At 35.8% G+C, this 16315-nt stretch overlaps 1 protein-coding gene across 1 annotated transcript; it reads right to left on the bottom strand.

Annotated features, from left to right (window-relative positions):
* Window positions 1–13843: 13843 nt before the first annotated feature.
* LOC132788391 (probable cytochrome P450 6a14) lies at window positions 13844–15920 on the bottom strand. Its single transcript, XM_060795812.1, has 2 exons — window positions 14768–15920; window positions 13844–14711 (listed from the first exon to the last, which is right to left on the bottom strand). The coding sequence occupies exons 1-2, from the start codon at window positions 15882–15884 to the stop codon at window positions 14296–14298; spliced, it is 1533 nt and encodes a 510-aa protein (XP_060651795.1). The 5' UTR covers window positions 15885–15920; the 3' UTR covers window positions 13844–14295.
* Between the last annotated feature and the right edge of the window lie 395 nt (window positions 15921–16315).

The raw sequence follows: 16315 nt of genomic DNA, 5'->3' as shown, positions 1-16315 counted from the left end.
AATCTTGTATAATTACTGCAAAAAGATACTTTTTTAAAAATTGAACTGTGAACTATTATTTTGACATAAAAATCTACTGAGGTGTTTTTTTAGTGAAAAAAAGTACATTACATCGTATTGAATGTTACTTTTTTAGCTAGTCTCAAGAACAAACCATATGCATACATATCCTAGTTGAGGTGAGGTAATTTGCATTCATCACTATTCGGTTTGGACGTGCAAAATGATTTGCACATTGTCTTATTTGATTGGCTTCTGTTTTTGATAAAGTGTTGACTTGACACTCACGACACTCCGTAAAAGTTGCACCATAACCCACACTCAACAAAAAGAAAAAAGAAAAATAAGACCAAGAAAATTGCAGTTGGCCAAAAACAGTTTTTGTTCTCTGTTTTCAGTCATCCGGTGCGTTGTTGTGTTTGTGTGTTCAATTTGTAATTTTCATGAGCAGCAGCTGCAAGTTTGTCGGATACACATTGAGAGACTCCCGCACAAGATGAAGCAACTACTGCGGAAGCAGCTGAGCTGCATTGCTGCTATCCAGTTTGGATACAAATAATGTGCACTGGAAAAAGTTTTTTTTTGACTCGGAACAGCATTCATAATAAGTCAGCGCTTTCACTAATGCATAGAGTTTAAAATTTTGTGAGACCTGTTGAAGCGAAAGTGTATTGAAAATATTTACAGGCTTTTTGGCTTTAAAATCCAACGATATTCTAGTTGAATGCACATCCAAATAATTGTGTATTTTGTCCTCTCGAATTTATAATATATACTCGCAATTCCCACAACAAAGCAACATTCGATGCTATTTTCAATTTCTATTCACCTGATGCATAATAATAGGAACACACTATGCACACAAAATGAGATCGATTCGCTAATTGCACAAACCTTGGCTATTGTCAATGGACACAATTGTCGACACTGGTTGAAATTACCACCCACAGAATACTGACTGCATTGTTTTACAACCAGTTAGTCAACAATTTCTCTTATTATTAGTACCTCTGAGTAGAGATCATATCATAGTTAGGTACACATAGAAAAGATGCTTAATCAAACAAGTTGAATACAAATTAGGCTTATCTATTTCTGAGTATAGCTAAATACACTTCAATCAATGAAAACAATAAGAGCCTTACTTATTGTTCTACTCTACCGATACCGTTTACAGAGAATAGAATAGATATGACATTACGTTCAATTTAACACTGCTTTCCATACATAACTTGTTTTTTTCTTTATTTAAGACATATTTCTCTATATCTAGTTAACACTTTTCTCTATTTTCTCAAAGGCGCAGCCCATCGTTAACTTTTAACTAACTGCCTTTAGTTTAAAATCTGTTTGAAATGAAGTTACAGAAGAAGGCTTTTAAAATGTTGCCTGAATTGAGAAAACCTTGCAAAAATCTAATCAGATATTAGATAATTGTCGTTTATTAATCTGGCAATCATAGGTATGATATCGATAGGTATCGAAACGCCTATCGAAGTCTACTTCTTGATATTCATTTTAACTCTTAAATTCTGAAAACAAACAATGCTGTATTAACTTTAAAATATACCGAATTAATAAACCTAAAAAATACTGAAAATATACCAAGTATATTAATACAGCACATCTAACTTGTGGGTAGCGGGTATACTAAATAACTTACATCATATACAAGAATTAACTGAAAATAGTTGTCATCACTCTTATGCTTGTAAATGCAAAAAGAAAATTGCTGAGAAGAGAAAGAGGGAGAGAGAGAGCGAAGCACTTTACGAAATTTGATGAGAACCCAATTTGCTGTCGTTGAACATACAATGCATATTAATTTCTCCTTATGCCTGACTACATAGCTGCAACTATGCAAATTGCATTTTCAGTGCCCTTGGATAGCGTTATTAATCAGGAAGGTGCAACCACAATTTCTCAACCAATAACGCTGTTATGCAGTTAATCTCAATGATTAGATAGCTATCCGAAAATGAATTGAATTTCAGTATTTTCGTCAGCAGTGATTTAAAAACTAGTTTATATTCAATGTATAACAAATACAAATATTAATTAAATAGCTGATCTCTTTTTAAGCATTAATTTGTTTACATCTACACAGACACTTTATGTGTAAAATATTGAATATCTGCATTTGGAATTTTTGCAATAAAAAAATGTTTGGGTTCCGTTTTTATTATATCTTTTTGTTGAACTATAAACATTGATTGTGTCCATTTTGATGAAAGTCATTTGAGCGGCCACAAAAACTCCAGCATTCCGGACAAAAAGTTATATGGCCATTTATTTATGAAGGGTCGTGTAATAATCTCGAGTGCCTCAACTTGTCTGAGTGTCCACAGTAATCTGTATGTGCTAAATCAATAACGATAAATTTTGGCTAGCGGACATAAACTCTAGCCCTGAAGTGTCCAGCGTAAACATCTTCTATATACATATATACAACTGTGTCCTTGCAGCACATAGAAAGCGTTCGATGTGACTGTATCTGTGTGTATGTGTGTGTGTGTGTGTGTGTGTGTGTGTCAGCCACACACGTGTAGGTCATAAATCCATGTTTGGGCCTTTGTTTCGACTCCCATATTTTCGGATAGTGCAAATTGTTTTGTGATCCAAACAATTGTAGCAACAAGTCAAGAAAGTGTTGTTTGGCTCTGGGCCAACAAGTTTTTGGCGACGGGAATTTAACATTGTGCAAGCAAGTGCTTGAAGTGAGTATCAAAATAATAATAGTTGGCAAACAACAAATTAAAGAATTAAATTTTAATTAAGATAAACAAAAGAACTCACCTGCTAAATACAAAATAACTGTCTATTTAAATAAATTATTGCAATTTCATAACATTTTTTCTCTTTTCGCAGTACAAATTCGTTGGCACATGAAAGTATAAAATATTTAACTGAACTCTTTTAGTAATTTAGTATTTTTTAATTATAAACTTTTAGTAGTAGTAGTAGCATAAATTCGTAGGCACCTTAAAGTCGAAACTCTCGGTTAGCCCAGAGAAGAGAAACACAAATATCATTGCATACAAAGGGGCGCGCACAAAGCATGTTGAAACACAAACAAAACACACAAGAGTGCAATGCCAACACTCACAATTCTCAATGAATTATTCCGTCGACTCGACGTCGCTTTTGTAGCGACAACTTTTTTGGGTTACGCTCTTTTTGGTTTCGGGGCATGGAAGCTGCATTCAGCAAACGAGTCAACAAATAAGCCACACGTCATACGATCTCGCCGATGCGTTGCATACTAAGCAAACTTCATGTAAAAGCCGCTTTTTGTTTGAAAAGGGATATTTTAACAGAACGCTGTTAAGCGAATGCCACGCAACACGTGGGTATAACATTGACAGCTCTGTTAGCATTCACCTTAACAGCTGCCGCTCTTGACCCAATGCCATTGATGCTGCACTCGTACTGTTAACAGCTGTAACCCACTGACATACTGTTAGCAGAACAGAATGCTGTTAAACTCGGCTGCTTCTCTTAAATGTTGTGTAAATTATGTTACTCTTAGCTCGTGTATCACTTCAGATGTCAACTAAATACATCTGCACATATATTTATAAAACTGAATATATTTTATATTAAATGTTGCAGCAGTTGTATCTCATGCTCATACGTACGTACATATGTATATACCGCATACGTATATACTTCTCATAAATTTACGTCAAAGAGGCCAAGGATATCGCGTCGCTGGCTGCCTTTGGAAGCCACAGGTGTGGCAGCAGCAAATTAAGTTGCACATATAACTCAACTACCCAGTTACCCAAACCAGACACACGGCACACAGAAGAGATGCCCTCAAGGAAATTGGCCACTCTGCTGGAATGCGTGTGTGGATGTGAACGACACTTCCGCCCCTCGTACGAAATCTACCTACAATTTGTGCGCGAAAAGTTGGCCCACAAAATATAATGTATACGACCCGTGTCATGTACTTTACAATTGTTGGCTGGCTGCGTTTGTCATTACGCCAAACGACTTTGACACAACCGACGAAAAAAAAGACAACCAAACACGCACACACACACATAAATTACAACAAAAGCACAACAAGCGAAATTATATATATTACGAGTACATATAATAAGAGGACAACAGCTGGCGGCCTGCAATGCGAATCTGGCCGAGCATACGCATTGTCTTAAGCCTCTTAAGTTATGCCATTAGAGTCGACGAGGAATGTCATCGACTCGACGGTTCAACTAGACAGACAGCGACATAACTCGAGATAATTCAGTTATAACGGGAGCCGCACAAAAAGAATCCCAGTGTCAATGAACGTGTTATCAAACCATCCTCTCAATAAAATCAAGCCCAAGCAAAGTAAAGCGAACCGAGGCGAGGTCCATGCCAATTTCTATTTCAATTTCAATTCCAATTTCAGTTCCAATGTCAATGACGCACAGATAACTTTTTTTTTTTTTTTTTGGGAAAACTCTTCAACCACTTATGTAGACGACACAAGAATTATATGATAATTGCAGTAAAATGACAATTTAATTTGGCTTATCAACTGCAGAGGAAAATGAAAACACAATAAAAAAAAAAAATGAACTCAGCAAATAATCCAAATTGAAGTGAGCTTCAGGCGAAATGCTACCAAAAGGTTAATGTCATTCGATTTGGATGCAGACATGGTTTTGGGGCAAATTCTCTCGTTTAAATGGAGCAATCTATGAATTTGATTCAAATGTCAGAGTTGATGCAAAGGTCAGTTATTGCCCCATCGCATGACTTTAACTTTAAGTTTAACAACCTAGTCATATTTTGTTTTATTTCGTATGGGGATACTAGCTCACTTTTCGTAGACTAATCCATGAAATATGCATGCATACTAAAAATATATCACTGCTGTAACTTTTTGCATAGCTGTAATTCCGTTTGGAGCTGCCAGTTTTCTACTGCAAACGCGTTGTGAAATAAAACAAGTCAGAAAGCTACAGTCGAGAGTGTATTGACTGTGAGACACCCGCTACCCATTTTGAATAAAAGCAAACCAGTGCGGAATTAATGTTCAAATATACCGCAAAAATTATATTTTTATATATATTCATAGAGAAATTCACTCATAATGTACTATAAAGTGCAAAATATACCAGGTCAACCAAATCAACTAAGACCCTTAGTAAATAGGAGTTTTCCCCATAAAAAAATATTTCTTTATTAAATTCTAAAAATTTAATCTGTTCGAAACCAATTCTTGAAGAATCATAAATACTGTAGTTACTTTTTTATGTACTCTAGCTTCAAAATTACGCTTGTTATTCTGCAGACAGACAGACGGAAGGGCCATATCATCAAGTATATACTTCAGGTCCTAATATGCTTTCTTTTGCCTGTTATATACATTTCCTGCAGGCACAAATTTGAATACCCTTCTTCTCTATAAGTAGCGGGTATTAAAGAGCACTTTTAACAACTGAAACAACGACGTGCCTGAGTTTTCTGAATATAATAAAACGAGAACGCATAGAATTTCAGATTGCCTCAAGCAATATTTGGTAATGAGGAAACACAGACACGCATTTGTTGTCATTTAGCCACACACTTTGCGACTCAATCGAGTGCACCGAAGCAGAAATACTACTGACACACACAAGAATATCAGCGCTTGAAAAGTCCGGATCAAGCGGGACGAGTCTTGATGGCGACATCAAGGTGTTAAGCGACTAATAGTTTCCGGTTGGTGCCAGAATGATGACCTGGTTGGCAAATTGGAGTGCATCAGCATCAACACAACCATCTCTAGCTCTCTCTCTCTCTCTCTCTCTTTCTGTGCTCGCAGCAGTAGCAACAGCAGCAGCTACGTGAGTGGCAGTAACATGTGCGCCACTTGCGCTGACAACCTCGTTGACAATGGCAGCGCAGTCATTGTCGGTGCTTGCAGGCTTCAGACTTCATGGCTGGCAGCTACTGCATATAAAGCGTTGAAATGCTCATACGCCATGTGAGCCAAGCTCTGTTAAGTGCCAACTCATAATGCCATTAATCAATAAGCAAGTACGACAGCTGACAAAGGCAAAAGTCACAGCAATAAGCCGCTGGCGAAAGCAAAGGCAAAAGGATTTGTCAAGCGACACGTAAAGAGCGACGTGTCTTTTTCTCCCACGCATGCATAAAATTGCGACTTGGATTCTTTCCTTTATAAATCAGGCAATGATTTGATTACATGATCGATCAATATGCCTGAAATGCGACAACTGGACAAGCGAACTGCCCATGTGCGCATTATATTCGACCATTTGACAGCCCAAAGCGTGGGCAACAAACGATTCGGAAAATTGATGGTGTCCACAACATATATCCTCGGATTGCCTGGATCAAAAAGCCAGAATTTATGCATGTGTCCAGCGAAATCTGAATAAATGCATGCGCCCACATTACTCGCTGGTGGTATTAACTTAAACCAATGATGTTTATTTATTGTTTTCCAACCACTCACATTTGAAAAACACGAATATTATTTATTTTAAATCTTTGCATCAAATCAAGTTCAATTTCTGAAATAAAATTTTTATAACATTTCATCAATTGCTCAGACCAGACAAGTGCGTGCAAAAATGGAAACATTTTTCATTATGAAAAATGGAATTATGGAATTAAATCAAGCCTGAAAATATAGAAATTGTCGAAAGCCATAAAAAGAGTGTCCAACGAATTAAAGAGCTTCTAGAAAATATCAATATATTCTATCCTCTTTTCGTTTATACCGCAACCAAAAATTGAAAAGGCAATTGTGATTTCGTGACAAACGAAAATGTACTACAAGTATTATCTAAAAGATGGATTTATTCTAAGGTATGAAAAATTCCGACTGAAAAAATAAATTTTAAGCTTTTGAACTATGGCTGTTTTCTAAAAATATGGTTGCAATTGGATGTTGGGCTTAAAAGAGATTTCGATGTCGTTATTTTTTTGTTATATGTGGTGTATTAATTTGGTATATTTTTATACTGATATAAATATATAACTGCGCAAGTGTTGTGAATTTCCTGAATATCTTACAGTCGAATCTAGTATTTTTGGTAAATTCATTTGATATATTTGCATACTTAAAATATATACTAATAGTCGTAAAATGGGGTAACGAATATCTTACAGTCGAATCATTTACTTTTGGTATATTTGTATACTGATAGTCATATATACAACAAGAATGAACGGGTATCTTCCAGTCGAATACTCTACGTGGCTGTCATTCTTCTTACTTGTTTTTATTCTTGCTTTCATTGTTTTCTGACATCCACTTAGTTTTACTCGATTGGTTACCCATAGCAATAAAGAAAATAACTTTATCTTTCTGCGGTTTTGCATTTTATACGTCTCCTATTTTTTTCCATAAACATTTTTCAGCGGAAAATACTAAGGAAGTGAAATAAAAAAGTGGCGCCTGCTAAATTTGCAAATTGCTTTGTCAGCGCACTTGGCACCAAATGCAGGCATCCGCTAGCATTGGTCACCTTGCTAACTTAAATAATTAGCAATTTATGTAGCTTTAGTCGTGGCCATTTATTAGGGCAAAGCACCAACTGAAACGGCCATTCCAAAGGTCATAAAACTCAACACCTTTTCAGAGGACACCGGCTGCACAACAAAATATGCTATGGTAATTTCGTAGGGGAACTTGAAGCGACTCTTAGCTAAGCATAATGAATTGTTACCTAAGCATGATTTATCTATACACAGGACATAAATCTCAGGTCCATTTCGGCACACCTAAACACCACTTTCGATGTAGTCGCCGACTGAACTGTACTCTTCCTCCATTTAAGAAGCGACTTCGATTATGAATTCTGTAGAGACACTCAAGCAGGAACATTGACCAAATTAAAATACCTTTTCAGGAAGGTAGCTACACAAATTTTCCTCATAATTACGTGCTCTTTAGAAGGCTCCGTGGCGTTATGTTGCCAGAATCGACACTTTGACCTTTCGGCCACAATATACGCTCATTAGTCAATGTTAAGCAATTTGTTTTGAATCAATAATAAATGTAAATAACATAATAGGCGGCCTGCCTGTGCTTATGGCGAGGCGCTATGCTGTTGCTCCCACAGTTTTTGGATTGCTGCTGATGATGATGATGCCATCATCGATGCTAAAGTAATCTAAAAAAAAAAAAAAAAGAAAAAGGAATTGTGAGAAGTGAAATATGGCAAACTGGAGCTGGACACGCAATCATTCAATATAATTTAACGCAACATCATGGCAGCTGTTTTCGGACAAGACAACGACGCCAATTGACCGAAAATCAATGGCCAAGTCCGAGTCCTCTTTGGTTATTTTCGAGTCATCAACAGCCACGGAAGCTGCGGCTTCAGTAGATGAAATTGCTATACCCTGTGGTAGTAAGAAATGATCAATGGGCTTCTCTAAGGGTAAGGGTATTTGTAATTTGATACAGCAGATTATTGCATCAATAATCAATATGATTAAATTTAATATTTTACATCAAATTATTCTGTCAATATCAAGTTCAAGTAATCAATTTAATTTTAGCCAGGGAATTCTTTAGTCCATCACGCACCTGCACTCTTTCTACTTGAGTTTCAGACTGATGGTCATCTTCTATGCTGCAACTTCGTTGTTGCCAGCAAATCGAACCGAAACACGAGACTTTAAAATGCGAGATTGCTGTAATTTAGCAACTTAATGGAACCAGTCCGAAAGAACAAACGCTTTACTTACAGCGTTTTAGTTGGAAACTCGCTACACTCATTCATTTAGTATATCTTGCTGCTAATTATTTAATTTGTTTGCTGCCAAAAAATTCCACTTCCGATGCGCCCTGAAGGGTGAGAATACACTAGTTGGTGTATTTTCGTGACTGGACTGAAGAAAATGTGCGAAAGAGGAGAAAAGTTTCACGTAGCAGAGCTGCCAAACAATTGCAACACATGCAACAAAGTTAAAAACTAACAGCACTGAAAGTTCGAAGAGATTTACTCGAACATTTCGATAAGTCGCATTAGTGATGAACCAAATTTTCGAAATATTTGTTCTGTCTTTTAGTATGCAAAGCTCAATTATTACATTTTGAAGGCAAGCATAATTAAAAGGTACTTAAATCGAAACTTTTAGTAAAACAAGACATAATTACAGTTGTACAAGCGTAAAAAATGTACTTAAAGCAGTAAAATTTAATTGAAAATTATTTCATCACATCTGTCTTTTATTCTAATATTTGGGATTCCCACATTTGTTTATTTTATTTTGGTTTATTTGGCTATCCATGAACAGATTTAACTGATAAAAATTAATCCACTAATATCAATTTCTGCATTAAATCTATTGTAAGTTGCAAGTATTGAATTGTACATTTTATAGTTCAAAAAATATATCAAAATATATTTTCATCTTATTACGAAATCATTTCTTCTTCTCTAGGTCAGCACTCGCAACAATTTCAATTGTACAACTGGCAGCTGTGCTGGGCTAAAAGCAAAGAACAAAGTTTTCAGCGGATTGCTTTAGGCTACAATTTGACCATTTCTTTGATGCCAGTCGAACAGCTGACCTAAACCCCAATCCACAGTATTTCTCCCGCCCTCCCACACTGTCGCGAACTGATAGACAGCGAAGCAATCAATTTCTTGTGGCGTCCCATTGGCTTTGTTTGTAATTTTCTCATCGAATTCCATGAGCTTTATACATTTATTGTCCATAGAATAGCTACGAGAAAACAGGCAACCAAAAATTATACGAAATTGGCAAGCAGTGCCAAATAAATTACATACATCGCAGACGGTCTCATAAATAGGACTAGAGTTAAAGCTTAAGTTTAGCAAGAAAGTCCACAAGGAGCCCAAAGTTCTTATTATCTAACATAATCCAATTAATTGGTTTACTCGAATTGAATTCTGACCAGTAAATTTGCTTATCTTTTTGGTAAGAAAGTTTTGCTGAAAAGGGAAATAAAGTATATTTAAAAGCGTATTATTAATTTTTCAATAGATAAATTGGAAAATAAGATAAATACAATACAAAATGCCAACTCGTTCTTATCCGCCTTACGTTTTAATGAATTGGCAAATTTGAGGTTTATCCTTAAAGCAGCTACTCGAAACAATGAACAAAGCCTAAGCTTTGACCTAAAACCCAGTTAAGCATTTTTGTTTAACTCTCTCTTTCTATCGATTGCCCTGCTGTGAACTTTATGCGCCTAAAACGCGGCATTACAATTTTTATGTCTGTTCGAAAATGGCTATGGCGCATTAGCGGCATAAAACAGGCAGTAGGCATTATGCCAAAATCCTTTAAGCACCGTCACAGACACACACACACACACACACACTCTGTTTATACACAATGTTAGCACATGCCACAGCGTCAACACGTCGTCTGTAGCGCGCTCTTAGGCGCGACGCTGTTTTATTATTGGCACAATCCCCGTGCACGTGCAAAAGGACGAGCATCCAGGATGGGATAGCAGCAGGACCTCGCTTAAAGCATCCGGCGGTGCTGCCCATCAAAATCAACGCTTAATGTTCCTCTAATCGCTTTCGCATAAATTTGCGCGCGATTTTGTAATAAAGCTCACAGACAACCGAGGCCTGGAAACCTCTTGTCAATTGACCCTGACGGGGGTCTACATTTTATGTTAGTTTCATTGACTTTACGCATGATTTGATTTACCACTGGACGAATTTAATTAAAGCAAATGCCGAAAGGCAACACAATCAACGTGTAGCGACAACAACAAAATAGCAAAAGCGCAATACTACAGTGACAATGAGAGCTTTGCATGAAGAGTAGATCTGTTGGCATTCCAATTAGAAAAACAAATAAAGCTGACTTTAATTGAAAAATTGCCATCAGTCTCTTTTCTTCCCATTGTCACTGCAGGAAAGGAAAGCACAAGATGAGAAGTGTGTTGATTGAATGTTACAATTCATTACCTTTGATGGAATTTAGCCTGCAGAAAAATGGAAATAATCCCATCACATTTTAAAGATTTAACATTCAATATCACTACGATAACTTTTAATTATATATTTTTCAACTGTTTAACGAAGTCATTAAATGCTTCCGCACTAATTAACAGTATCTACTTCCTATTGGACTCATCACTTATAGAATAATCTTATCAATTAAGCAATTGATTACATTTTTCAATGGGTCATTGTTGAACACACAATAAAACAAGTAGGAAAGCTACAGATGCGTGTGCTCGATACCAATTTCCTTCAAAAAAAAACAAAAAATAATGGTACAATAGCTAAAATATACCAAATTAAACTGCCGAAAAATAAACTAAAAGGAATACTTGGTATATAAATATACTGCTATATATGGGTAATTCTCTGAGGGATATCGCGTGCGACCATCTTTACAGCGACAAAAAAAAAACATAACCTGAAACAATTTTAAAAATAAGAAAAGGTTACTTTTATAGCTCTAGGTTCGTGCTTTAATTAGAGAATGATTTTGGAAATTTTTTTCTGTTTTCTTTTCTGTTCTGATAATTGCAAAAATCAAAAAATCCGTTCGCAAAACCAAAAAATGAACGACTTTATATATTATATCGTAAAACGGAATACTCGTAAGTTCCTAAAATAAAATAGTGCCAATCCAACGCTTTAAGAATAACCTTCACTTACTTTTAAAATTGTTTTAAATTATGTTTTTTTTTGTCACTGCCATATGTGCAAAAAGTCGCAAAGTGCGGCATTTTTACATATTTTTTGTGTTCGGTATCATTAAATTGACTTTATTTTTTGAATTAGAATACTTCAAGAATACTGAAACATATTTTTAAAAAAATTTTGGACTTCGTTGGTTATTTGTTATTCGCCAATATTTAAAGACTATGGTCTGGACCCTTTAACAAAAAAAAATTCGCGAGAAAATTTGTGATTTTTTCTGTCAAGTTTATATTCAAATATTAAATCAAACAAAAAAGCTTGAGTATGGAATTTAATCGTCAAAGTATGTAATATTAATTATTGGCACTAAATTTTTAGTACATGTGATATATTGTCCAATCGTGCAATGTGTTGTTGCTATATTTTTAGGTCCCTGGTAACAAATGTATTTGTGTTTCTGTGGAGTGTAACTTGTGCGTCTAGGCCGGTCGAGGCAATATTAAAGCTGAATTTTATTAACCAAACTGTTAACAATCAAATAGTGATTAACATTTTTGCCCGTTTTTGCCCGATTTACGGCAAACTCAATGTTGCAGTTGTATTTACGTCTTGTTTTTCAACGTTGCTTGATTTTTGGAGCAACAACAACCGCCAACAAACTGCTGTGAAGCAGTTTTGTTTTGCAAAATATCGATGAAAATGAATTAAGTGATGTTCAGCAAATCTTAATAAAAGATAAGCTTATTCAGTTTTTCGGATTGAATAACACTATTTTACGAAAATGCAACAGAAAAGCCTGCGCAATGGCTTGCATCCTCGTTCATAATTTAGTTTCTTAAGATTATGTTCCACCCGAAAAGCCTGGTCGTAAACACTTGACGTATACTGAGGCAGGACCAAGGTTTAAGTGAAAATTAGCATTTGAACTAGTCTATGAAACAGAAAATACAATGCCGTTTTGAAAAGTGTTTATATAATTTTAGTTGCTACATAATGTGAGTTTGAGGTACGCCCATCAAAACTTAGAGTATGTACTTAATATACTTATACGTTAATAGTTATAAGTGGTATCCAAAGTCTCAAATTTTGCATAAAGTACTGGTACATTGGCACCAAATTATGGAAACCTCCGTACTTCTTCTAGGGGCTCACCGTGAAAGTGCGTCAGAAGAGCGTAAAAAATTGTACAAACTTGATATGTTTTCTCATGCAAGGAAAAACAGCCGCCTGAATACTATATCAGATGTGTTTAATAGAGCATTGGATTCCTCTGACCCACTGCTTTCAACAATAAATATAAAGGAACGCCAAAGATTAAACTATAAAAAAAAGCCTACCAAGAGATGTTATAGCTCTTTTGGAATCTCCTGATATCAAGCCTCCAATAACATGGGCATGTGTAGACAATAATGATAATCAGTTAGAAGAAGGCGGAGATAATGAACTTGAAACTTTCGGGCAAAGTTCCCTGGAGTTGGAGGAAGAGCTTTGTGAAGAATAAATTATTAACGGGGCATCAAGGTATGGAGTCACAAAACATAATATTGGGCTCTAATTAATTTTTGATTTAATTTTGCATGTATCCAAATCAAATTTAAAATGCGAATTTGCTAAAAATATATTAATTTAATAAATTTAGTTTAATTTTATTAAATATATTACATTAAAATATTTTAAAATAAATTTCTAGAAAAAAAAATCGAATATTATAACCTCATGGTAAGGTGGGCGGGAAGGAAGGCGTGGTCCAATTGAAAAAAGAAAAAATCCGAAATTCGATCTTTATTTTTTAGGTATATGTACAAAGCTTCATTTTTCTATCTGCAAAAATGGTAAAAATGCCGCAATTCGGGACTTTTTGCCCATAGTGCACAGTAAAGATGATATTTACCAGAGAATTACCCATATATGAGTTTTTCAATCAAAACTATAAAAATCTATCAGCTGCTACCAGTTTTTGCCATATAAAATTATTTCTTTAATAACTTCTTTGCTCACAACCAAATTTTTTTGTGGAATAGATAGCGGGCTGATACAAATATTTACATAAGCATATAAACTATTAACAATGAAAACTATTCGAATTCGAGATGCGAAGATGTTGACTACATACTAAAACAGAAACCAAATAAAGGTTTATCTCATTCAAATCTTGACAATCGATTTATTCTTGTTTGTCTACAAAATAAGCACTTTTTTAAGCGCTGCAAACGCAGTATTATATAAAAGATGAATAATTAGTTTAGACATTTTTCGTAGTTGATACGAATATTTACATATGAAAGTATATTAATTCTTATTGATTAAGTTATGAAAACTCGAGCAACTACTAACGAATAATGTTCCTTAAAGCTGGGTTGACCTTTTGCAACATAAATTGTATTCAATTTGTATATAGGTACTTACATTTAAGAACTATTTACTGTGAATTCATTTTTATAACAATTTTACATTGAGATAAAATTTACGTAAGATTATTTATTATTATTTTTGACATTGTTATAACTCATATTAAACCAATAGTATCGAAGCATTTAGTTTTCGACTCTAAAGCTTCGATAACACTTAGTCTTATCAAATGGCCGTCACGTTAAAAAGTTAAACAATTACATATTTAACTTTTGGTAAATGCCATCAAACTAACAGTTGTCTCCGTAAAGTTAGACATGAAAATGCATTGAATTACATTTTAAAGTCTTTCTACTTTGAGGTGAATGCCATTTTTGCTAGAGAGCGGGAGGCTGCTTGGATCGAGAACCAATGGCACTTCTGTGTACTTGGATGCACTGAATTTGAAATGCCTCAAGAGCGAGACCAGACCAATCTTGGCCTGCATTTTGCCAAAACGTTCTCCTATGCAGTTGCGAGGTCCTTCTCCAAAAGGCATGTAGGCATATGGATGACGTGCCTTGATTGCTTCAGGTTCGAAACGTGAAGGATCAAAACGTTCGGGTTCAGGATAAATCTCTGGGTCCCGATGAATAGCGTAGATCGGTATGAGAAGTGTTGTGCCCTTCTCGATAACTAGTTGGGTATCAGGAACTTTGTAATCCTCTTGTGCCACTCGCATTAAGTGCGCCACAATTGAATGTTTTCTCAGTGTCTCTGTAAGGAAAACCAAAGTAAGAATCATTAAATACCATACAAAAGGTTAAAATTACCTGATATCACTTGATCCAAGTATGTGATTTTGTTAATGGCTTCATAGGTAATCTCTCCGTTGGACGATTCCGCCAGCACTCTTTCAATCTCATTGCGTAAACGCTGCTGAACGTCTTGCTGAATAGCCAATTCATAAAGACAGAAAGCCATAGTGCTAGAAGATGTTTCAAAACCGGCAACGAAGAAAACAAAAGCCTGTGCTGCCATCTGCTCAATAGTCAAACCTTTTGAGAGATCAATTCCATTGCCTCGACGAGCTTCCTCTTGATTTTCTGCACGCAATTGGATTAACTGATCAAGGAAATCATTCCGTTTAATGTTATTCTTAAGCCGATGAGCGACTGTGCTTGAGACGGCATCCATGAAAAACTTCGAAATATCATCGGGCAAGCCCTTGAAGCGTAACTTTCTTGCCAAATTTGCATTGGTGATGATAAAAGCTTGCATAATTCGTGGATATCGCGATTTCTCGAATATCATGCGACCTTGGTAACGGAATTCAGCATTTGCATCGGCCAAACTGTTGCACTCAAGTCCAAAGGCACAGGTCCCAATCACGTCGGTTGTATATCGAGCACACAATTCCTTGATCTCCACATCGCCATCATCTGCAGCGGCGTCACTGGCATATTTACCCATCGTTAAGGTAAGTCGATGGCCTACGTCAACCACAACGCTGAACATGTGCTTCATCTTGCCCGAAGTGAAGACAGGAGTCAACTTGTGTCTCATGGCTTTCCATTCCTCGCCGTCGAGAGAGAACAAATTTCCTGTAAGTGGATCGTCGCGAACATTGTTGAAAGCTCCACGATCCGGGAAGTTCTTGAAGTCCTTGATAAGCACCTGTTTAGCAAGATCTAAATCGATAATAAAAGCAATTCGTTTGATGAACATGAACATGCCCGCAAATGGAGCCTTTCCCTTGAAGAGATTGTAATATCTCAGATAGAGGTCTCTAAAATGGATTTCCGTTCCTACTCCCTTCATATTGCCCAGAAATGGCAGAGGTGTCTCATAGGGAACTCCCCGCCGTTTCCAGTAGGTATAGGTATTCACATAATAATTGTAGACCAATGTTAATGCGATACACAAAAGAGCAATTGTTAGAAACGCCATGGTCAGCGAATTGTTACACTTTTAGCCGCTTTGACAACCGCCGAAAACAAACTGAAGAACTCAAGGAGTGCGATTAGCTTTTATTGAAAAATTTGGAAACATAGTATTTCTCATAATGACAACACAACTTGAATGCAACGATAGAAATGTTAGAGATAAGAAATGTTTTTGCGCTCTCCCATTTCAGACAGATAAGATTATTTGCTATGACCCGAAGCTTTAACACTCTGCTAATTTAAAACATAATTCCCAAATTATTGTAATTCAGTAAATCACAAAAATGTCATCCATTTCATAGAGTAGTTTCTGAAAACAAAATGTCGCAAAACTTTATTTTATTTGAACATTTAAGTTCATTTGATTATCATTTTAAAGTATGTACACACTTAAAATGTACATGTACACGCTGAAAATAAAATATACACAATCAG

This window comes from Drosophila nasuta, chromosome 3 (assembly GCF_023558535.2).
Source record: "Drosophila nasuta strain 15112-1781.00 chromosome 3, ASM2355853v1, whole genome shotgun sequence".
Taxonomy (NCBI): Eukaryota; Metazoa; Arthropoda; class Insecta; order Diptera; family Drosophilidae; genus Drosophila; species Drosophila nasuta.
This window is presented reverse-complemented; position numbering and strand designations above follow the sequence as displayed.

Coding starts and splice junctions, on each gene's coding strand:
- LOC132788391 (XM_060795812.1), bottom strand. CDS start 15,884: ATGGCGTTTCTAACAATTGCTCTTTTGTGTATCGCATTAACATTGGTC. Junction 14,712..14,767: donor CTTGGATCAAGTGATATCAG/GTAATTTTAACC, acceptor TTTTCCTTACAG/AGACACTGAGAAAACATTCA.